At 35.7% G+C, this 16236-nt stretch overlaps 1 protein-coding gene across 7 annotated transcripts in view; it reads left to right on the forward strand.

The window, feature by feature from the left end:
• Nucleotides 1–15344, forward strand: part of anks1b (ankyrin repeat and sterile alpha motif domain containing 1B) — a 221244-nt gene extending 205900 nt beyond the window's left edge. For 5 of the 7 annotated variants that reach the window (XM_051108157.1, XM_051108155.1, XM_051108159.1 and 2 more), the window contains 6 exons: nt 1068–1139; nt 2162–2248; nt 3423–3560; nt 5042–5209; nt 12835–12926; nt 14097–15344. In XM_051108157.1, coding sequence (XP_050964114.1) covers nt 1068–1139; nt 2162–2248; nt 3423–3560; nt 5042–5209; nt 12835–12926; nt 14097–14145 — 606 coding nt within the window. In that variant the 3' untranslated portion in view covers nt 14146–15344. Of the gene's footprint in view, nt 1–1067; nt 1140–2161; nt 2249–3422; nt 3561–5041; nt 5210–12834 lie in introns of all 7 variants that reach the window. The other 2 variants (XM_051108156.1, XM_051108158.1) reach the window with 2 other exon arrangements.
• Nucleotides 15345–16236: the final 892 nt, after the last annotated feature.

The raw sequence follows: 16236 nt of genomic DNA on the forward strand, positions 1-16236 counted from the left end.
AAACTCATAATTTTTAAATAAAAGATACGAATGCGTAGTATTAATGCATAGTAGTAATAATACATTTTTATAATAGTATTAAAATATCTAATTTATAAATTAATATATAGAGAAATATATAGTTTTATTTTTTTATTTTTAGTATATAGAAAACATATTTGTATTATAATAATAACAATAAACCCATAATTTATGAATAAAAAAGATATAAATGTCTAGTTTTTTTTTTAAATGGATAATAAATATAATACAAATATTGTTGTTTAAAATAGTAACAATAAATTCCTATACTAGCATTAAAATATCAAATTTATAAATTATATAGAGATTTGATTTGTATAAAATAATAATAAATAATAAAGTTGAAAATAAGTATGTCAGTTTTTGATAAAAACTAACTTTAGTGAAAACCATAATTTTATAAATGTCATAATTTTAAAAATGTATTTTTAATACATAATAAATATAATAAAAATATTGTTGTTTAAAATAATAATAAAAATGTCTATAATAGTTTCAGAATATCTCATTTATAAATTAAAATATAGAGAGACTTTTTTTATAATAAAATATAATACTAGTAATAAAGTTGTATGTCTAATAATAAAGTTGTTAATATAAATCATAAACTAGCTTTAGTAAAAACCCATAATTTATAAATAAAAAGATATGAATGTCTAGTTTTTTTTTAAATGCATAATAAATGCAATAAAAATATTATTTAAAATAGTAATACTAAATTGCTATAATAATATTACATTTCAGTTTTTGCTATAAATTATAAACTAGCTTTAGTAATTTAAATACTAATAATACATTTATATTATAATATTAAAATATCTAATTTATAAATATATCTACAGATTTCATTCTCATAATAATAAAAATAATAATACATAATATTAATAGTAGTTATATAATATAATGTAAATTTTTCAATATTGATAATAATATTTGTACTTTGATACTTGTATTTATAATTCTTTTTTTTATCTGTTTTTTTAAATGATAGAGTTAATAACACGAATGTGTTTCTCATTTTCTGATGGTGTGTGTTTGTTCTGCAGTATCTGGGCTCTATATTGGTGAAGGAGTTGCGCGGTACAGAGTCCACGCACGATGCCTGCGCAAAAATGAGGGTAAGAGTTGTGTCACCATGGCAACCACTAAACGATCTGTCTAGTCATGCTCCTGCTGCCCTCAGGTCACTATGACACAGTCATTGAGAAAACAGGAAATTTCTCTATTCTTAAAGCACTACGTGAGAACACGGTGTACTAGCGATTAAAAAGCCAGTGTGAAAGGAAATAATATTACAGCCAATTATGACTGTTCTCATAATCGTATAAATAACCTACTTCCCACAGCATGTGAATGCACTGACCTCGCTTTACCTCAAATTACCTTCTCTTACCTCAACGGCCCCCGGCCCTCCCGTTCTCGTGAGATTATTTAACACGGCAGGACAGTTCGCCCGCTCTGTTTTCGTATGCATGTAAAACACCATCTGTTCTCCATCTCTCTCCTTTCGCTATACGAGAGTTTGAGACCTGCCGCCCCTTGCTTCTTCACAAACACATTAATACATTCAGAGCGTGTAAATTTAGGCCCTCCGTCTCTCGCTCTTTGTTTTAAGCAGAATATTTTGACAGGTACAGAACAGTAGAGAGCTGATGCACAGGAAACCACTGCAGAGAGAGAGCGAGGGGGGAAATGAGGTCCAGATGAATATAAATTCCACTCTGACAACTGATATGACAGCGTAGGAAGATATGAAAATGAATTCTGATTCTCCGCAGTTCATCATCGTCCTCGGCCGCATGTGATTTATACCCCTGCAGCCTGAGGTGGTCTTGCTGCTTTTAGAAAGGTTTTGCACTTGCAGTAGTATATGACATCACTAACTTTCACTAACCCAATAAGGCCATGTTTTAAACAGTCCACAATGTTATTTTGTCCCTTTTTGTTTGTCTCATGAGATGGCAGCACTTTATCTGGGTTATTGCAGGGGACTGAATGACATTATGTGTAAATAATTTAGTGTGTATTTGAGTTTGTATTAAGCAGATCTCAGTCAGTGTGTGATGAGGCCTCATGAATGTTAATGTCGGAGACTGTAAGACTGTCTGCTGATCTCTCCTCTTCTCATCCTCTCTGTAAGAAGTCTACAGAACAGATGAAGAAGATCCCCACCATAGTACTGTCTGTCTCCTATAAGGGCGTCAAGTTCATCGATGCAACTAACAAGGTAATCATCAATGTATGTCTCAGTTTATACATAGACTGTAATCGTAGCTTTCATGGCCTTTAATAAGATTGAAATTATGGCTGTCAGTTAATACAAATGCAGCTGAATTGCATGTCAATAAAGAAATCAAGATGAAGCGCATTACATTATTCTGACAAAGCAGTGAATAGATGTTGCTAAAATTTCTATAGAGGGTTTGCGCCTACATCACGATTTGGTCATACTGGAGATACTCAGATGTAAACAACAGAATGGATTGCATGGTTAATGTACTGCTAAATACGTTGTTCTGCTAGTTTGTACTGTCTAAACCACTGAAAAAATGTGAAAGCTTCCAAAATTACATAGAGAAGGACTTAGTAAGCAGAACAGGGCGCAATATTTTGAAAAACTACACGGATAGCACACGTCTGCAAGATGTCTGTTAAAGATCTCTTGATCTGGAAAGCATCTGCTGTGTACAAACGTCTGGCATGTCAGTTTTACATACATTCTAAATCATAAACATCTTAAAGACATCTAATAGACGTCTATTTGACATCTGATAGGAAACGTCCAATAGACGTATTGCAGATGAGCAAACTACGTCTTGCAGATGTAAATGCAGGCGTCAAATAGACGTCTCCAAGATGTATGTGTGCTATCAGGGTAATAGGTGGTAAAGATACGTACGAGCAGTGTTAATTAAGATATTAGCCTAATGTTTCACCTACCTGACTGGAAGTGATAAAACAAACACAAATTTTTACAAAATCTTTGCATTGGAAATCCTGGTTCAGTTTGGCCAACCACAAACGCCTTTTGTTCCTCAGACAGTTTTTTGCACTCCTTGATTTGTTATCTTTGGCAGTCTGTAGTACTCCAAGTGTTTTTCTCGATCTGACCGATTAGTACAGGCCAAAACATGATGATAATTGATCATTTTCAGCAGCAATAATCAGCAAAATATGCAAGTTTTGTTCGGTTCAGTGGCATTGTTTACGCTGAGGGCCGCCAATATGGCCGATTGATGATGTGTTGTGAAAACACTCGATTATAAGTGTTTTATTTCCTTTTTTATACAATTAGCTAGTTTTTAATAATTACTTTGTATTGACAGTCTGTGTTAGAAAAGTAGAATAGAAAAATGCTATTGATAAATAATAACTGATTCTCTTTTATTTCTCTCTCTTAGAATATTATAGCAGAGCATGAGATCAGGAATATCTCGTGTGCCGCGCAGGACCCTGAAGATCTGTCTACGTTTGCGTACATCACCAAGGACCTGAAATCCAGCCATCATTACTGCCATGTGTTTACAGCTTTTGATGTGGTGAGTAACACATACTAAATAAATTCACCCGTGAACTTGATAAAGCATCAGTAAAAATGAGACATACGTAAAAGCTTTAGCTGCATATGCACAGAGGTCATGCAAGAGTTGCAAAGCGTGTCTGATAAATACAATTGCATAAACAAAAATAAAAAATATTACTCAGATATTAGTGAAAATGTATTTGATTATTGCTATGATAGTTTTCAGAGTTATGATAATTAACTAAAATTAAAAAGATAAAAAAGTTACTTGAACTAAAAGAAACTTTAATCTTCCTTTATTTCAGGCAGTTGCCAAAGCAAGTTTTACATTATACTACTTAAATATTAGTGAAAATGTATTTGATTATTACTTCAAGATTAGTATCAATAATATCAAATTCATGTCACAAAAGGCCAAAATATGCAATTTTTTAACAAATGTAAATCCATGCTCCAGTCACATTTTCTTGGTTAAATAAACATTACTTGCAAAAAAAAAAAAAAAAAGAAAAATGTTATATTTTTACATTAATAGTGTAATCAATATTCTATTTATTAAAGCCATGTATGGAGATTATCAAGTTCATGTTTTTAAGCATTTTACATTTATTCCAAAATAATAACTCAAGGCAGTAACAATTTTAAAAATATATTTTTTGTGAACTAATGTTCACAAATGTTTCTTAGAAAATTAGTGATTTAAACACATTTTAACATTATATTTTGTAACATTGGCATTTTTTTCATTAATGTATGGTTTGTTAGGATAGGACAATATTTGGCCAGGATGCAACTATTTGAATATCTGGAATCAGAGGGTGCAAAAAAATCAAAATGCTGTGAAAATCGCCTTTAAAGTTGTTTAAATGAAGTTCTTAGCAATGCGTATTAATAATCAAAAATTAAGTTTATATTATATTATATATTTACAGTAGGAAATTTACAAAGTATCTTCATGGAACATGACCTTTACGTAATATATGATTTTTGGCATAAAATAAAAGTCATTTTGACCCATACAATGTATTTTTGGCTATTGCCACAAATATACCCGTGCTACTTCAAACTGGTTTTGTGGTCCAGGGTGACATTTTATAACATCTATGCAATCATTGTAAGTACAAACCACATTTTCTTAGCTTAAATGGCTATAGTTGCATTTTTTAAAGAAATTTTCGGCTAAGTAAGCTTGATGTCTTCTGTGTTACCGTCTGTCAGAGTAACACCACAGAGCTGTGTGTGCGTCAGCTAGTCACAACACATGAATAATTGATAATATGCTTAAAGCATGTTTTTAATCATTTAAAAATCACTAAGCTCTGAAATTATGGAAGAAAACAGTGAAATGCTGCCAAATGTAGTAGCAGTAAACTGAACTCAAATCTTGAAGGCTTTTCCGTCAATTTCTCAACTGATTTGTAACAGCGTAAATCCCCCAAGTTGATTTTTGAAAGCGCATCTCTGTTCATCTCTGTGTGTTTGTGTGTTTTCATACAGAATCTGGCCTATGAGATTATCTTGACGTTAGGCCAGGCGTTTGAGGTGGCGTATCAGTTGGCCCTCCAGGCCAGAAAGAGCGGCCACGGGTCATCCACTCTGCCTGAAAGCTTCGACAGCAAACCATCCAAACCTGTCCCTAAACCTCGCGTCAACATACGCAAGTCTGTGAGTAACTCTACCCTTTCAGCACTAATACACACACAAACACTGACTTGAGCCTCTAACCTCATCCATCAGTGGATATGTATACCTGCACTGCTACCTGCACAACTTGAAGCCATATCTGTGTGTGCTCAAGCTGAGTGATGCATCGTGGGAAACGTCTCTGGTTTGAGCTGCAATGCGTGACTGGATTTTAATTTTGATTTGGTGCATTGATTTAAACCTGATATTGATCCGCTGTGTGTCAAAAGCTAAATCATTTAAATATGCTGATTTATTTTTATTATTATCAATGTTGAAAAACAGTTTTGCTGCTTAATGTTTTAATGGAAACCATGATACTTTTTTTGTATCAAAAGAACAGCATTCAAGTTGCCAAAGTATCCTTTCTCATTTTTAATTTGTTGAACATTATTAAGATTCTTTTAGTTTCACTAAAATAACTAAAACTGAAATTACAGTTAAGGTCAAAAGTTTACATACACCTTGCAGAATCTGCAAAATGTTAATTATTTGACCAAAATAAGAGGGATTGTACAAAGTGTATATGTCAAATAACAGTTTCATTTATAAAAATGACCCTGTTCAAAAGTTTACATACACTTGATTCTTAATACTGTGTTGTTACTATGATCCACAGCTGTGTTTTGTTTTTTTGTTTAGTGATAGTTGTTCATGAGTCCATTGTTTGTCCTGAACAGTTAAACTGCCTGCTGTTCTTCAAAAAAAATCCTTCAGGCCCCACAAATTCTTTGTTTTTTCAGCATTTTTGTGTATTTGAACCCTTTACAATAACGACTGTGTGGTTTTGAGATCCATCTTTTCACACTGAGGACAACTGAGGGACTCATATGCAACTATTACAGAAGGTTAAAATTCTCACTGATGCTTCAGAAGGAAAAACGATGCATTAAGGCCTGGGGGTGTAAACTTTTGAACAGAATGAAGATGTGTACATTTTTCTTATTTTGCCTAAATATTTGCCTATTTTTTTATGTAGTACTGTCCTTCAGAAGACACTTACATGTTTCAAAATACTTAAATACTTACAGAATACTTACTTATAAAACATTAACTAAAATTAAAATGAAAACAGAAAATATAAAAAATTAAAACTAATTGAAAATATGAATACAATTTATAATAGTATATAATAGTATAATAGTATTGATTTTGACATTTGCATGATCATCTTTTTAGGGGCGTGTGTCAATATTTAATATCAATATTAAGAAATGTGTGTTCGGCAGTATTCAGAGAACTACTTTAGTTTGTTTGTACGCACACCAGCACGTCGCAGACTGTCCTGAGGGACGGAGAGGTGAGTGTTTGATCTGTAAACGGCACACTCCATCTCCACTCCCTTCAGTGCGTTTAAGGATGAAAGAGATTGATGAAGGCCGTTTGCACGGAGCTCCAGCAAGTCGCTTCCTCCGGGGCGGCCATCCTCTCCATCTGCCCTCGTCCCAGTGCCCCAAGAGCGGGCACGGTGCCTCCCTTCCCCCCCGCCACCAACAGGGATATTACCACTCTCTGGAAGAGGCCCAGAATCATAAAAATAAAACACACCCTGCCTGTTGGAGTTGGATTACGTGCAGGACAGAAACAACCGATGCCTTGGTGAAAATAAACAGTTGCATTATTGAGGCCAGCTTGCAGAAATGACCGTCCTTTTATGAGATGCTTCACTCTGTTTTAATGGCCACATAAAATGTGTGTCTAGGTTATTAGAGTAGATCTCTATACAAATATGGAGCCAATATGCCACTTTAAATGGAAGCGTGGTGTAGCGGAACCATACGTGCAGTGAGAGATGTGGCTGAAATGGGCTTTGTAGGTTCAAATCCGGCTCGCAACATTTTCCGGTCCTATTCTCAGTTTTTCTTGCGCGTTGCAGTCCTGTTCAAGTAAGTGTTTTACTCTACAAACTTGTTATGTAGCAAACAAAATGATGTAGCAAATTACCTACCCTGTTTTGTCTCAGGGATCCTCTGAGAAATCCCGTCCCGGATAAGGATATCTGTGATTGAGGTATATGAATTATATTTTTTTGTTTATTTTGCCTCTTCCGAGTTTTGCAACTAAAGCTATTAAATTAGGTTCAAAAGTTTTATTTTTGTACTACAGTTTTTTTTTTCCTCATCCATCCCTTGCCTCGATAAAAACACCCCTGATATATATAGTATTATATTGCAGTAAATAGAAAAATTGCTGACATCACAGTCAGGCAAATGACCCATGACCTTCCCTAACGCCTACACCCGGATTATATACACTCTGAGCTTAGTAACAACTACAAAGATCCCAATGTTGTTTGTATCAGTACGGGAAATCACAGGCATCATGTGTTCATAATTATAACTCGAAAGGCTTTTGAAAACTAATCCCGTCTGAATAGTGCTTATGTGACAATTTACGTAAGAATGGATTTCTGAATGATTTACACACATTTGTTCTGCTCATTTTTCGTGAATAAGGTCCATTGTTGGTCTGGGTGTGTGTGTGCTGTTCTCCTGAACACTAACGGCGTCCTCTTTGGCTGTGTGTGGTGTACTCGGATATTGATTTTCCCTTGTGTAGGAGAAATTGTTCATTATGTCGAGGTACCTCCTCTCCATATGGACACGATGCGCTGTGTTGCTCCATTAGAACGTTTTTTTTTTTTTTCTCTCTTTTCTTCATCCTGTTCTGTTTCCATGTGTCCACTCCTGCGTTTGAATACATATGGGTGGTTTTTCAATTAAGGGCATTTTTACTATTTTAAATATAAAAATATATATGTATTTTTTACAGCACTGGGGAAGTTATATCAGCTAAGTACACAGTACTTAATTTAAAGTAATTATACTAGAGTCAAGCCGTTTGAAGTAGTTACATTACACAGTACTAAAAAAAGAACGGCTAACTATATTGAAGCTAGTTGAGCAGGCAATGCATTTTTAAATGTATAACTATCCAATGTTATAATTTTACATTTTTTTCTGACACAAAAACTTATTTTTGAGATGAATGAAAAATCTCAGTTTCAACTTAAAATCTTAAGTTGCTGTCTTAAATTTTTAAGTATATTCAAATTGGTTGTACAAGTCATTTCAAAATTAAACCGACTTAAAAAGTCTTCGTATAACTTATAAAATAGTTTAGATTGCTCAACTTATTTTGATGTGGTAAGGGAAAAACATAAGTTGACTTACCAATTACATTTCTATATGAGTGTAACTAAGAAAAAAAATTGTTAGATTCTACCAGTATTTTATTAGTCTTTAACAAGCTAAATGTAAAGTAAAGAACCAACATTTATAAAGATAAAATCCTCTAATTAAAGAATCACCCATATACGTGTGTGTTAACCTTCCCAAGCTTTGACCTCTGTGACCTCTTTGTTCCGCCTCTAGGTCATGTCTCCCTCTAGCCGCTGGTCCCTGGGGCATATTTTCACCCCGCACCGGCCTCCTCTTCATCCTTCTCCTCTTCCTCCTACCTCACGACTCCTCCATCATCCACACCATGTTCAATTTCAGGTCTTCTAACATTTTCCTTTTCCCCTTTTTTTTCCCCATTTCTTTTTCCCCTTTTTTCTTTTGATCTTTAGGGCTGTCAGTTACTTAAAATTGTGAATATGTATTCCATTTGTTATTTATTGAATTATTTAGTTTATTACTTAAACTGATGTTAAATTGACAGTCCTAATGTTTTTGTTTGTTTTGTCCTTTTTTTTTTTTTTTTTTTTGGTCTTTTTGTTTTACACTTAATTTTTAACTCTTTCCCTGCCAAATTTGAAATTTCCCATTATTTATGAGACGTTTCCCCACCAAACACCAAATTTTCAGTTATTTATGAGACATTTCCTAACCAAATGTGGAATTTTCCGTTATTTTTGAGATATTTCCCTGCCAAACACAGAATTTTCTGTTATTTATGAGACACCATTTCCCCGCCAAACACTGAATTTTCCATTTTTTATGATACACCATTTCGTTGCCAAACGCAGAATTTTCCGTTATTTATGCGACGTTTCCCTGCCAAATCAGAATTTTCTGTAATTTATGAGTCATCATTTTCTCCGCCAAACACGAAATTTTCCATTATTTATGAGACGTTTTCCCGCCAAACACAGAATTTTCTGTTATTTATAAGTTTCCCCACCAAACATGGAATTTTCCGTTATTTATGCGACACCGTTTCCCTGCCAAACCCAGAATTTTCTGTTATTTATGAGACACTGTTTTTTCCGCCAAACACGGAAATTTCCATTATTTATGAGACTTTTACCCACCAAATACAGAATTTTTCCGTTATTTATGAGACGTTTTCCCACCAAACACAGAATTTTCCGTTTATGAGATGTTTCCCCATCAAATGCTGAATTTTCTGTTATTTATGAGACATTTCACCACCAAACGTGGAATTTCCCATTATTTATGCGACACCGTTTCCCCACCAAACCCAAAATTTACCGTTAATTATGAGACACCATTTTCTCCACCAAACACGGAATTGTACATATTTATGAGACGTTTTCCTGCCAAACACAGAATTTTCTAGGTTTTTATGTAAAATATTCTGGTGACCATGAAATTTTTGTGAAAAAAAATGCTGGTGGTGGCTGGCAACTTTTTTCAAAAACGCTGGTGGGGAAAGAGTTAATAAAAAAATTCCAGGTTAAACAAGTTAGAGAAAATAATTTTAACTCATCCCTAAAACTAGCCCACATTAAATAAATGTCTTTTTGGAAATGATCTGTGGCAGTCGACGATAGAGCTTTTCTGTAACCCAGAATATTCCTTTTAGCTAATTTCACTTCATTATTTCACTTTATTTGTTTTATTCGTTCATCTCTTCTTCATCTGAGTCCTGCTTTCCTGTCGTCCTGCGGTGGTCTGTCTGTCCAGAACATCAGCTGACTAAACACGGACAGAAATATTTCAAGATTTGTTATCCAAGACACCAACTCACCGTTTCCTGAGCTGTGTTATCAAACCATTAAGCTCCTTTTCAGGTCGATGCCTCATATTAGAGGTTTATTGCGTAAGATTAGCGTCTGTTTCTTTTTTTAAAGCATTTGGATATGGAGAAGAATGAAGTTGGTGTGGGGGTGTGTGTGTGTGTTTGAGAGCAGTCAGAGGTAGCTATGCAAAGCGAGGATTATGTTATTTAATATTCATACAGCTGCATATGGAAAAACCTGATAAAGAACTCAAGACAAGCCAACCGCAGACGTAAACGACCGTGCGTTTGCACGCGCGTGAGCTCGTTCCTGTAGAGATTCACGTTTCCGAGCCATGTATAGCTCAGCTTTATGTGGAGCAAGGCTGAGCTGCCGTGGCAACAAGGAACGGTGTTTTGATTGGTTGATAAAGATGTACTAGTCGTAGGGTAGTTTTGACCACAGCAGATCTGCAAGATGGATATTATGTCACTGATGCTTAATATAACAGATGAATTTGACATTACAGGTTTAAAAATAAAAATTATGTAATGTGGAGTTAATTCACTGTTTCTGTGTTGGTGTACCAGTCTGATTGTCATGCGGTTAACCAATCACCCCTCTTTCCCTCTCCCTCTCTCTCTCCCTCTCTCTCTCTCTCTCAAGAGGCAGTCACATTAGACTTAATTTTGTAAATTATTTCAGATTCAGCTTGTTTTTCATAAATAATAATAATGAACAATAATTAAGTAATAATAATAATAATAATAACAACACTATTAACTTAATGTGTTGAACTTGCACTTACACTACTTACAGTATTTATTCATTCAGATTGATGATCATTTCTACATGTTTTGTCTGCATAATGAGTTGATATATTATAAGTGAACATGAATTAATAGTGAATAAATAGAATGTGACAACATACTTCAGGGCTTTTGTTGTTCCTAAATAAATTATAATGCAATTGACCCTTCATTGGGAGTTTGAATGACAGGCGATCTGACCAATTATAACACAGAATCTTTTTGTCCGACAAACAAACCAGACAGGAGAGTAAATTAACGTCGGTGGATCTGAACTTAAAATATAGTGTGTATTGACATCTGCGGTTGAAGCAATATACTTTCTGGTGTTCGTTTACGTTTATTTTGTGCTAAAACTAGTAAAGTAGAAGAGATCATCAGTTCACGTGCCATGTACAATGAGGTGCTACAGCGATCTGTCACGACGCAAGAGCCACAAAACAGTATTGTTTGATTTTTTTTTTTTTTTTTTTTTTTTTCTTCAAATGACAAAAATGTTAAAGCTGAGACTTTGTTTTATACTTTGCGAAGCGTCAATTAATACTACTACTACTACTACTACTAATAATAATATAAATAATATTTTTGTAATATTTTGATATTTGTTGGTATATTATTTTTAATAAAATTATTATTATTTCTTCTTATTCTTACTTTTATAGCATCTATTAATGTAGATTTATGATCATTTCTACTTTTTTATTTATTATTTGAATTAGTTTTATGTATTTTCAATAAACAAATGAACAGTTAAAATTAGAATATTTATGAATAAACTAGTACTGCCAATCAATTTAAAAAATAAGTAATTAATCACACTTTTTTTCTGAAATTAATCATGATTAATCCCACCTAACATTAAAGTTTTTAATATACTTTTATATTGCAATAATCTCACATTCAATATTTAAATTAAGGTAGAAACAACATGAAGACAGCATATTTGTAATATTGGTTAAATATTTTTTATAACTGAAGGTATCACTGATACCAATATTAGTTGTCTCTAGGAATTATTTTCTTTTTCCTATGATTTAACCATTGACTATAGCCATTCAACATTACAGAACAATTGAGAGCTATCAATTGTAACATTTATTAGACTTAAAAAAAAAAAAATGACTAGTAATTTAAGTCTTCACATAAACCCATTATTTATCCATTTCCTTCAGCAAGTATAAAATACACAGAAATTGAATAAAGTTATCAAACACTAAATACTAAATTAAAAAGCTACAAAAGTTGATTTCCTCTTTTTTCTTTTGTTCTTTGATTAACAGACATCACAGCAGCTGGGTTATTAGCTTATTTGGCTGCTATTACTTTAAGAGCTGCCGCTGCTGAACGTCATGCGGATCTGACGCCCATGCTTGTAGTTTTATTTGCACTTTAATGTAAAATGGTATACAGCAGTATACCAGCTGACAGGACAGGTAAATTCGGTAAATTTGTTTTTACTGACACATGGCCTGACAACATCTTATCTGACTGCATAAACCCAAGCTCATTTGACTAGCGCATGTCGCTGAAGTGACGTTGGAGTGCACTTCTGAAAAGTCTCCCGTTTGATTCTGCGACTAAATAAACGCACTTCTTGTCAAGAAAGAAGAGACAGAAGCAGCAGTTGTGAGTGGGGTGGCCAACCCTAGCAGTACTAGCAATGACAATACTAAAATAAACATTAACCATCAACCTAAAAATGTACTGTTATTTAACTGATGCTAACTAGTTGAACTTTATGAAATGCTACCATGTTAATATTTGTTGTGAAACTTCACCCGTGGTTGATTTTTTTAGCCAGGAAGCAAGATCTAGCGTGACCGCCTTTAACCCCTGAGATTGCTAGCGCTTCCTGACCCTCCTTCTCTTTCTTTTTCTTGTGTTGATCCCAGATGGAGCAGCCCTCAATGGATCAAAAGGGCCACGCCAACGTCCCTTGGATAGTCGAGCCAGGACAGGAAGCCAAAAGAGGAGCCAACACCAAGTATGAGACCACTATTTTCTAATATACACCCAAAATACTGTCCACTCCTGTGTGTGTGCCTTACAGAGAGCGCCCTCTAGAGGCCCCCCACGGAGCCACGGGCCCAGTGACCTGTGACAAGCCCGCGTCTCTCCGCCCGGCCAAGCCCGCCCGTTTACCGTGGCTTCTGCATGATGACGCTGCCGCTGTCTTTTCTCTCCTTCGATCTTTTGCCCCTCTTTTTCTTTGTCTTTCTCTCTATCTCTATCTCTTGATCTCACTCGCCCCCCCCACCCCCACCTCTCTGGCCGCAGCACGATACGGGAAGGTCCCGCTCAGCCCTCAGGGCCGCCACGCTGCCGATCCTCCTCCAAAACACACAAAAAAGTGTTGCAAGCGATTGTTTTTCATTCAGTTTTTCCCCCTCTCCTCTTTTGATTTCTCCTCCCCTCCGTTCCTCGCTATTCTCTCCTCGGCTTCTTCGGGAAGCGCCTCTCCAGCCTTTCCCCACCGCCCCCCTCGACTGCTTGAATGACAACTTAAAACCGTAATGCTGCTACAAGCCTTATAAACACACTTGTTGTTTTTAGAGTCGGGATTTGCTTTCTTTCTTTCTTTCTGACTAGACAGCGTAGGGTTAGCGAGGCGAGAGGGATTTTTGGGAGGCGGGGCATCCGAAACGGCTGGCATAGAAGCGGAGATTGGACTTCACACGAAGGACATTTTGCTTGTGTTGTTTCTTTCGTCTCGTAGCGAAGTTTTAATTTTTAGTACCAGAAAAAAAAATAAGTCTGCTGTAATTGATACCCCCTCATTCAGGGGAGATTTTTTTTTTTTTTTTCTTAAACAGCACACAAGCTTGTTGTAGTCAGTCGAAGCATAAAAACTAATTTGTGGACGCAGAAGTTTGTCAGATAGCATTTAGCGAAGGCTTGCTTTACGACGAGACACAACCGCCAAAAATTGTCTCTCGAATCGCGCGTATTCCTTACTTTCCGAAATTTTTTCCCGTCGTATTTTCTTTCTTTCTTTCTTTCCCTTTTTTTTTGCTTTTGCCTGTGAACGAAAACCCGAGCCAGTCCTGAGACATGCAGTGTAGTTGATGGAAAGCATGCAGTCCGTGTGAACTGGAGAAGGGGGGGCTTTTTTTTTGATGGACACTTTGGATAAGTGATGTGATTTCATTCACAGGGCAATGGCGGACGCCCATGTCTATTACAGTGGAATTCAGAGAATGTAGCCTGCCCCTAACATGGACCCTCACTCTCACACGCATTGCAAAAACGGACCGCAAATACGGAACCTAAAAGCGTCACCGGAGCTCGTATCGCACTTGTAAGGATTCGCACGAGGACTTTTTCGTCTGGGACTTGCCGTACGCGTACAAGGACCGCCGACGTGGACCCGTGGCCTTTTAACGAAACACTCGCATGCATTCGCACACACACACTGCATAAAAAAAACAACGGGAGGAGACAGTGGAATCGGAACGTGCACTTTTCAAGAATCGCGTTCCGAAGGACGGCGGCCGACACGGAACTTTGTCGACCGGGGAAAGTCGCTACTGCGACTCGGACACACTACACTGACTTTTCACCGAATATCTAGTCCATGGCATGTCTGGACTGGGAAAAAAAAAATGGACATTTATATGAATTGCTGTATTTTTTTTTTTTCCTTTCTGTTTTTTCTTCCTTTCTTTATTTGGTTTGTTTGTGGTTATTGATCTAAAAATATGAATATGCACAATGTGAACGGACTCGTTGCACTGGACAACCACGAAACGGACGCGTCTCGTGCCAAAATCACTACGGAACGTTCGCTGACGTAATTGGCGACGCAATGCAGATCGATATTCATTTATTGGCAAGAAATTTTACTGTTTAATAGAGAACTATGTTACCATTACTGTAATATTTACAATTAATATAATTATTCTTCTTATCGTGCAATTCTCGTCTGATGTCGTCCTAACGTCACATTATTTTTATATGACGCGTCGAGCTCGAATACGCAGCCATCCACGAAAACAAAAAAAATATTATTCTAGTATTACAGAGGAAGCGAATGTGCGGATGGCTCCTGATGAAAATATAAAAACAGATGTCTTATTTTCACTCATTGTCACTGTAGAATTTTGCCACAGTTCTGTAAATAAATATTTTGTTGACTCATTGTTCATATATGTAATTAAAAAAAAACAAACTAAAAAAGTGTATAAAAAATGACCGAAAAAAATTGGTAAACAAGGTACCAAATTTGAAAGTGCAACACATTAAAACAAAACAAAGGTATGAGCAAAGGGTGGATTTGTGACATCATTGCCGACTAATATAATGTGTAGATAGGCTTGGGCTTCCAGCACACAGATTTTGTAAGTTTGGTCTTTATTTATATTCTTGCAAAGCACACGGAATAAATCCAGATTGTAGAACCATTGTCCGTTCTGTGAGCCATGTTTCATTTCTTTCTGTTGAGGTACTGTGTTTATAACATGGAGTTAAACACACTGGAAACTGGCAGACTTGTCTTAATAGAAGAGCCTCTGCAGTTGGTTTTGGTTCTAAAATTGGTTGGTGTATAAAAAAGCATAATAAAAACGATATCTATCTTTCTATCTATCTATCGTTCTATCTATCATTCTGACGTTCTATTGTTCTGCGTTCTATGTATCCACCTGTCGTTGTGTCCATGTCTAACGATTGTTCGTGTTATTTATTTGTGTATGTGCTTATTAGTGGCCTCTGGGGAGCTGAAACAAATTACGATTCGGTACAGCCAGAGATCGTGTTAAAAGATGTGTTCTGATAAGGACGTGAGTGTGCGTTTCAGGATAATACCCCCCTCAGGCGCGGTGACATACGGTTCACTTCTTGTGCACTCTGTTTCCATGGAGCTCGTTTCTTTCTCCACATAGCTAGTTATATTGCAGTTACAGATCGAGGGAAACTACACAGCTAGTGTAAGACAAACGAGTCGGAACAACCAGCACCTAAAGAACTAGAGATTTAGTAAAGATTAGTAAAGATTTTCTGAGGTGTACATCCAACAGACATTTATAGCGTCGTTTTCACCTGCAGAACGTAAAGTGTTTACAGCATCTTTCTGTCAGACCCTTGTAAATCACGTTCACGTCAGAAAGATCCTACACTGTAAAAAACAATTTGTTGAGTCAACTTGAAATAATTTGTAACCTCTAAAATTTTAAGTTCAGTCAAATTAAAAAAAGTTTATGCAACTTGAAATGTTAAATGATACTAAGTGACAACTTAGATATTTGAGTTGAATCAACTTAAAATTTTAAGGCAGCTGGGTTACTTACCCATCTGTT

The sequence above is a fragment of the Labeo rohita genome, chromosome 4, assembly GCF_022985175.1.
Source record: "Labeo rohita strain BAU-BD-2019 chromosome 4, IGBB_LRoh.1.0, whole genome shotgun sequence".
Classification (NCBI taxonomy): Eukaryota; Metazoa; Chordata; class Actinopteri; order Cypriniformes; family Cyprinidae; genus Labeo; species Labeo rohita.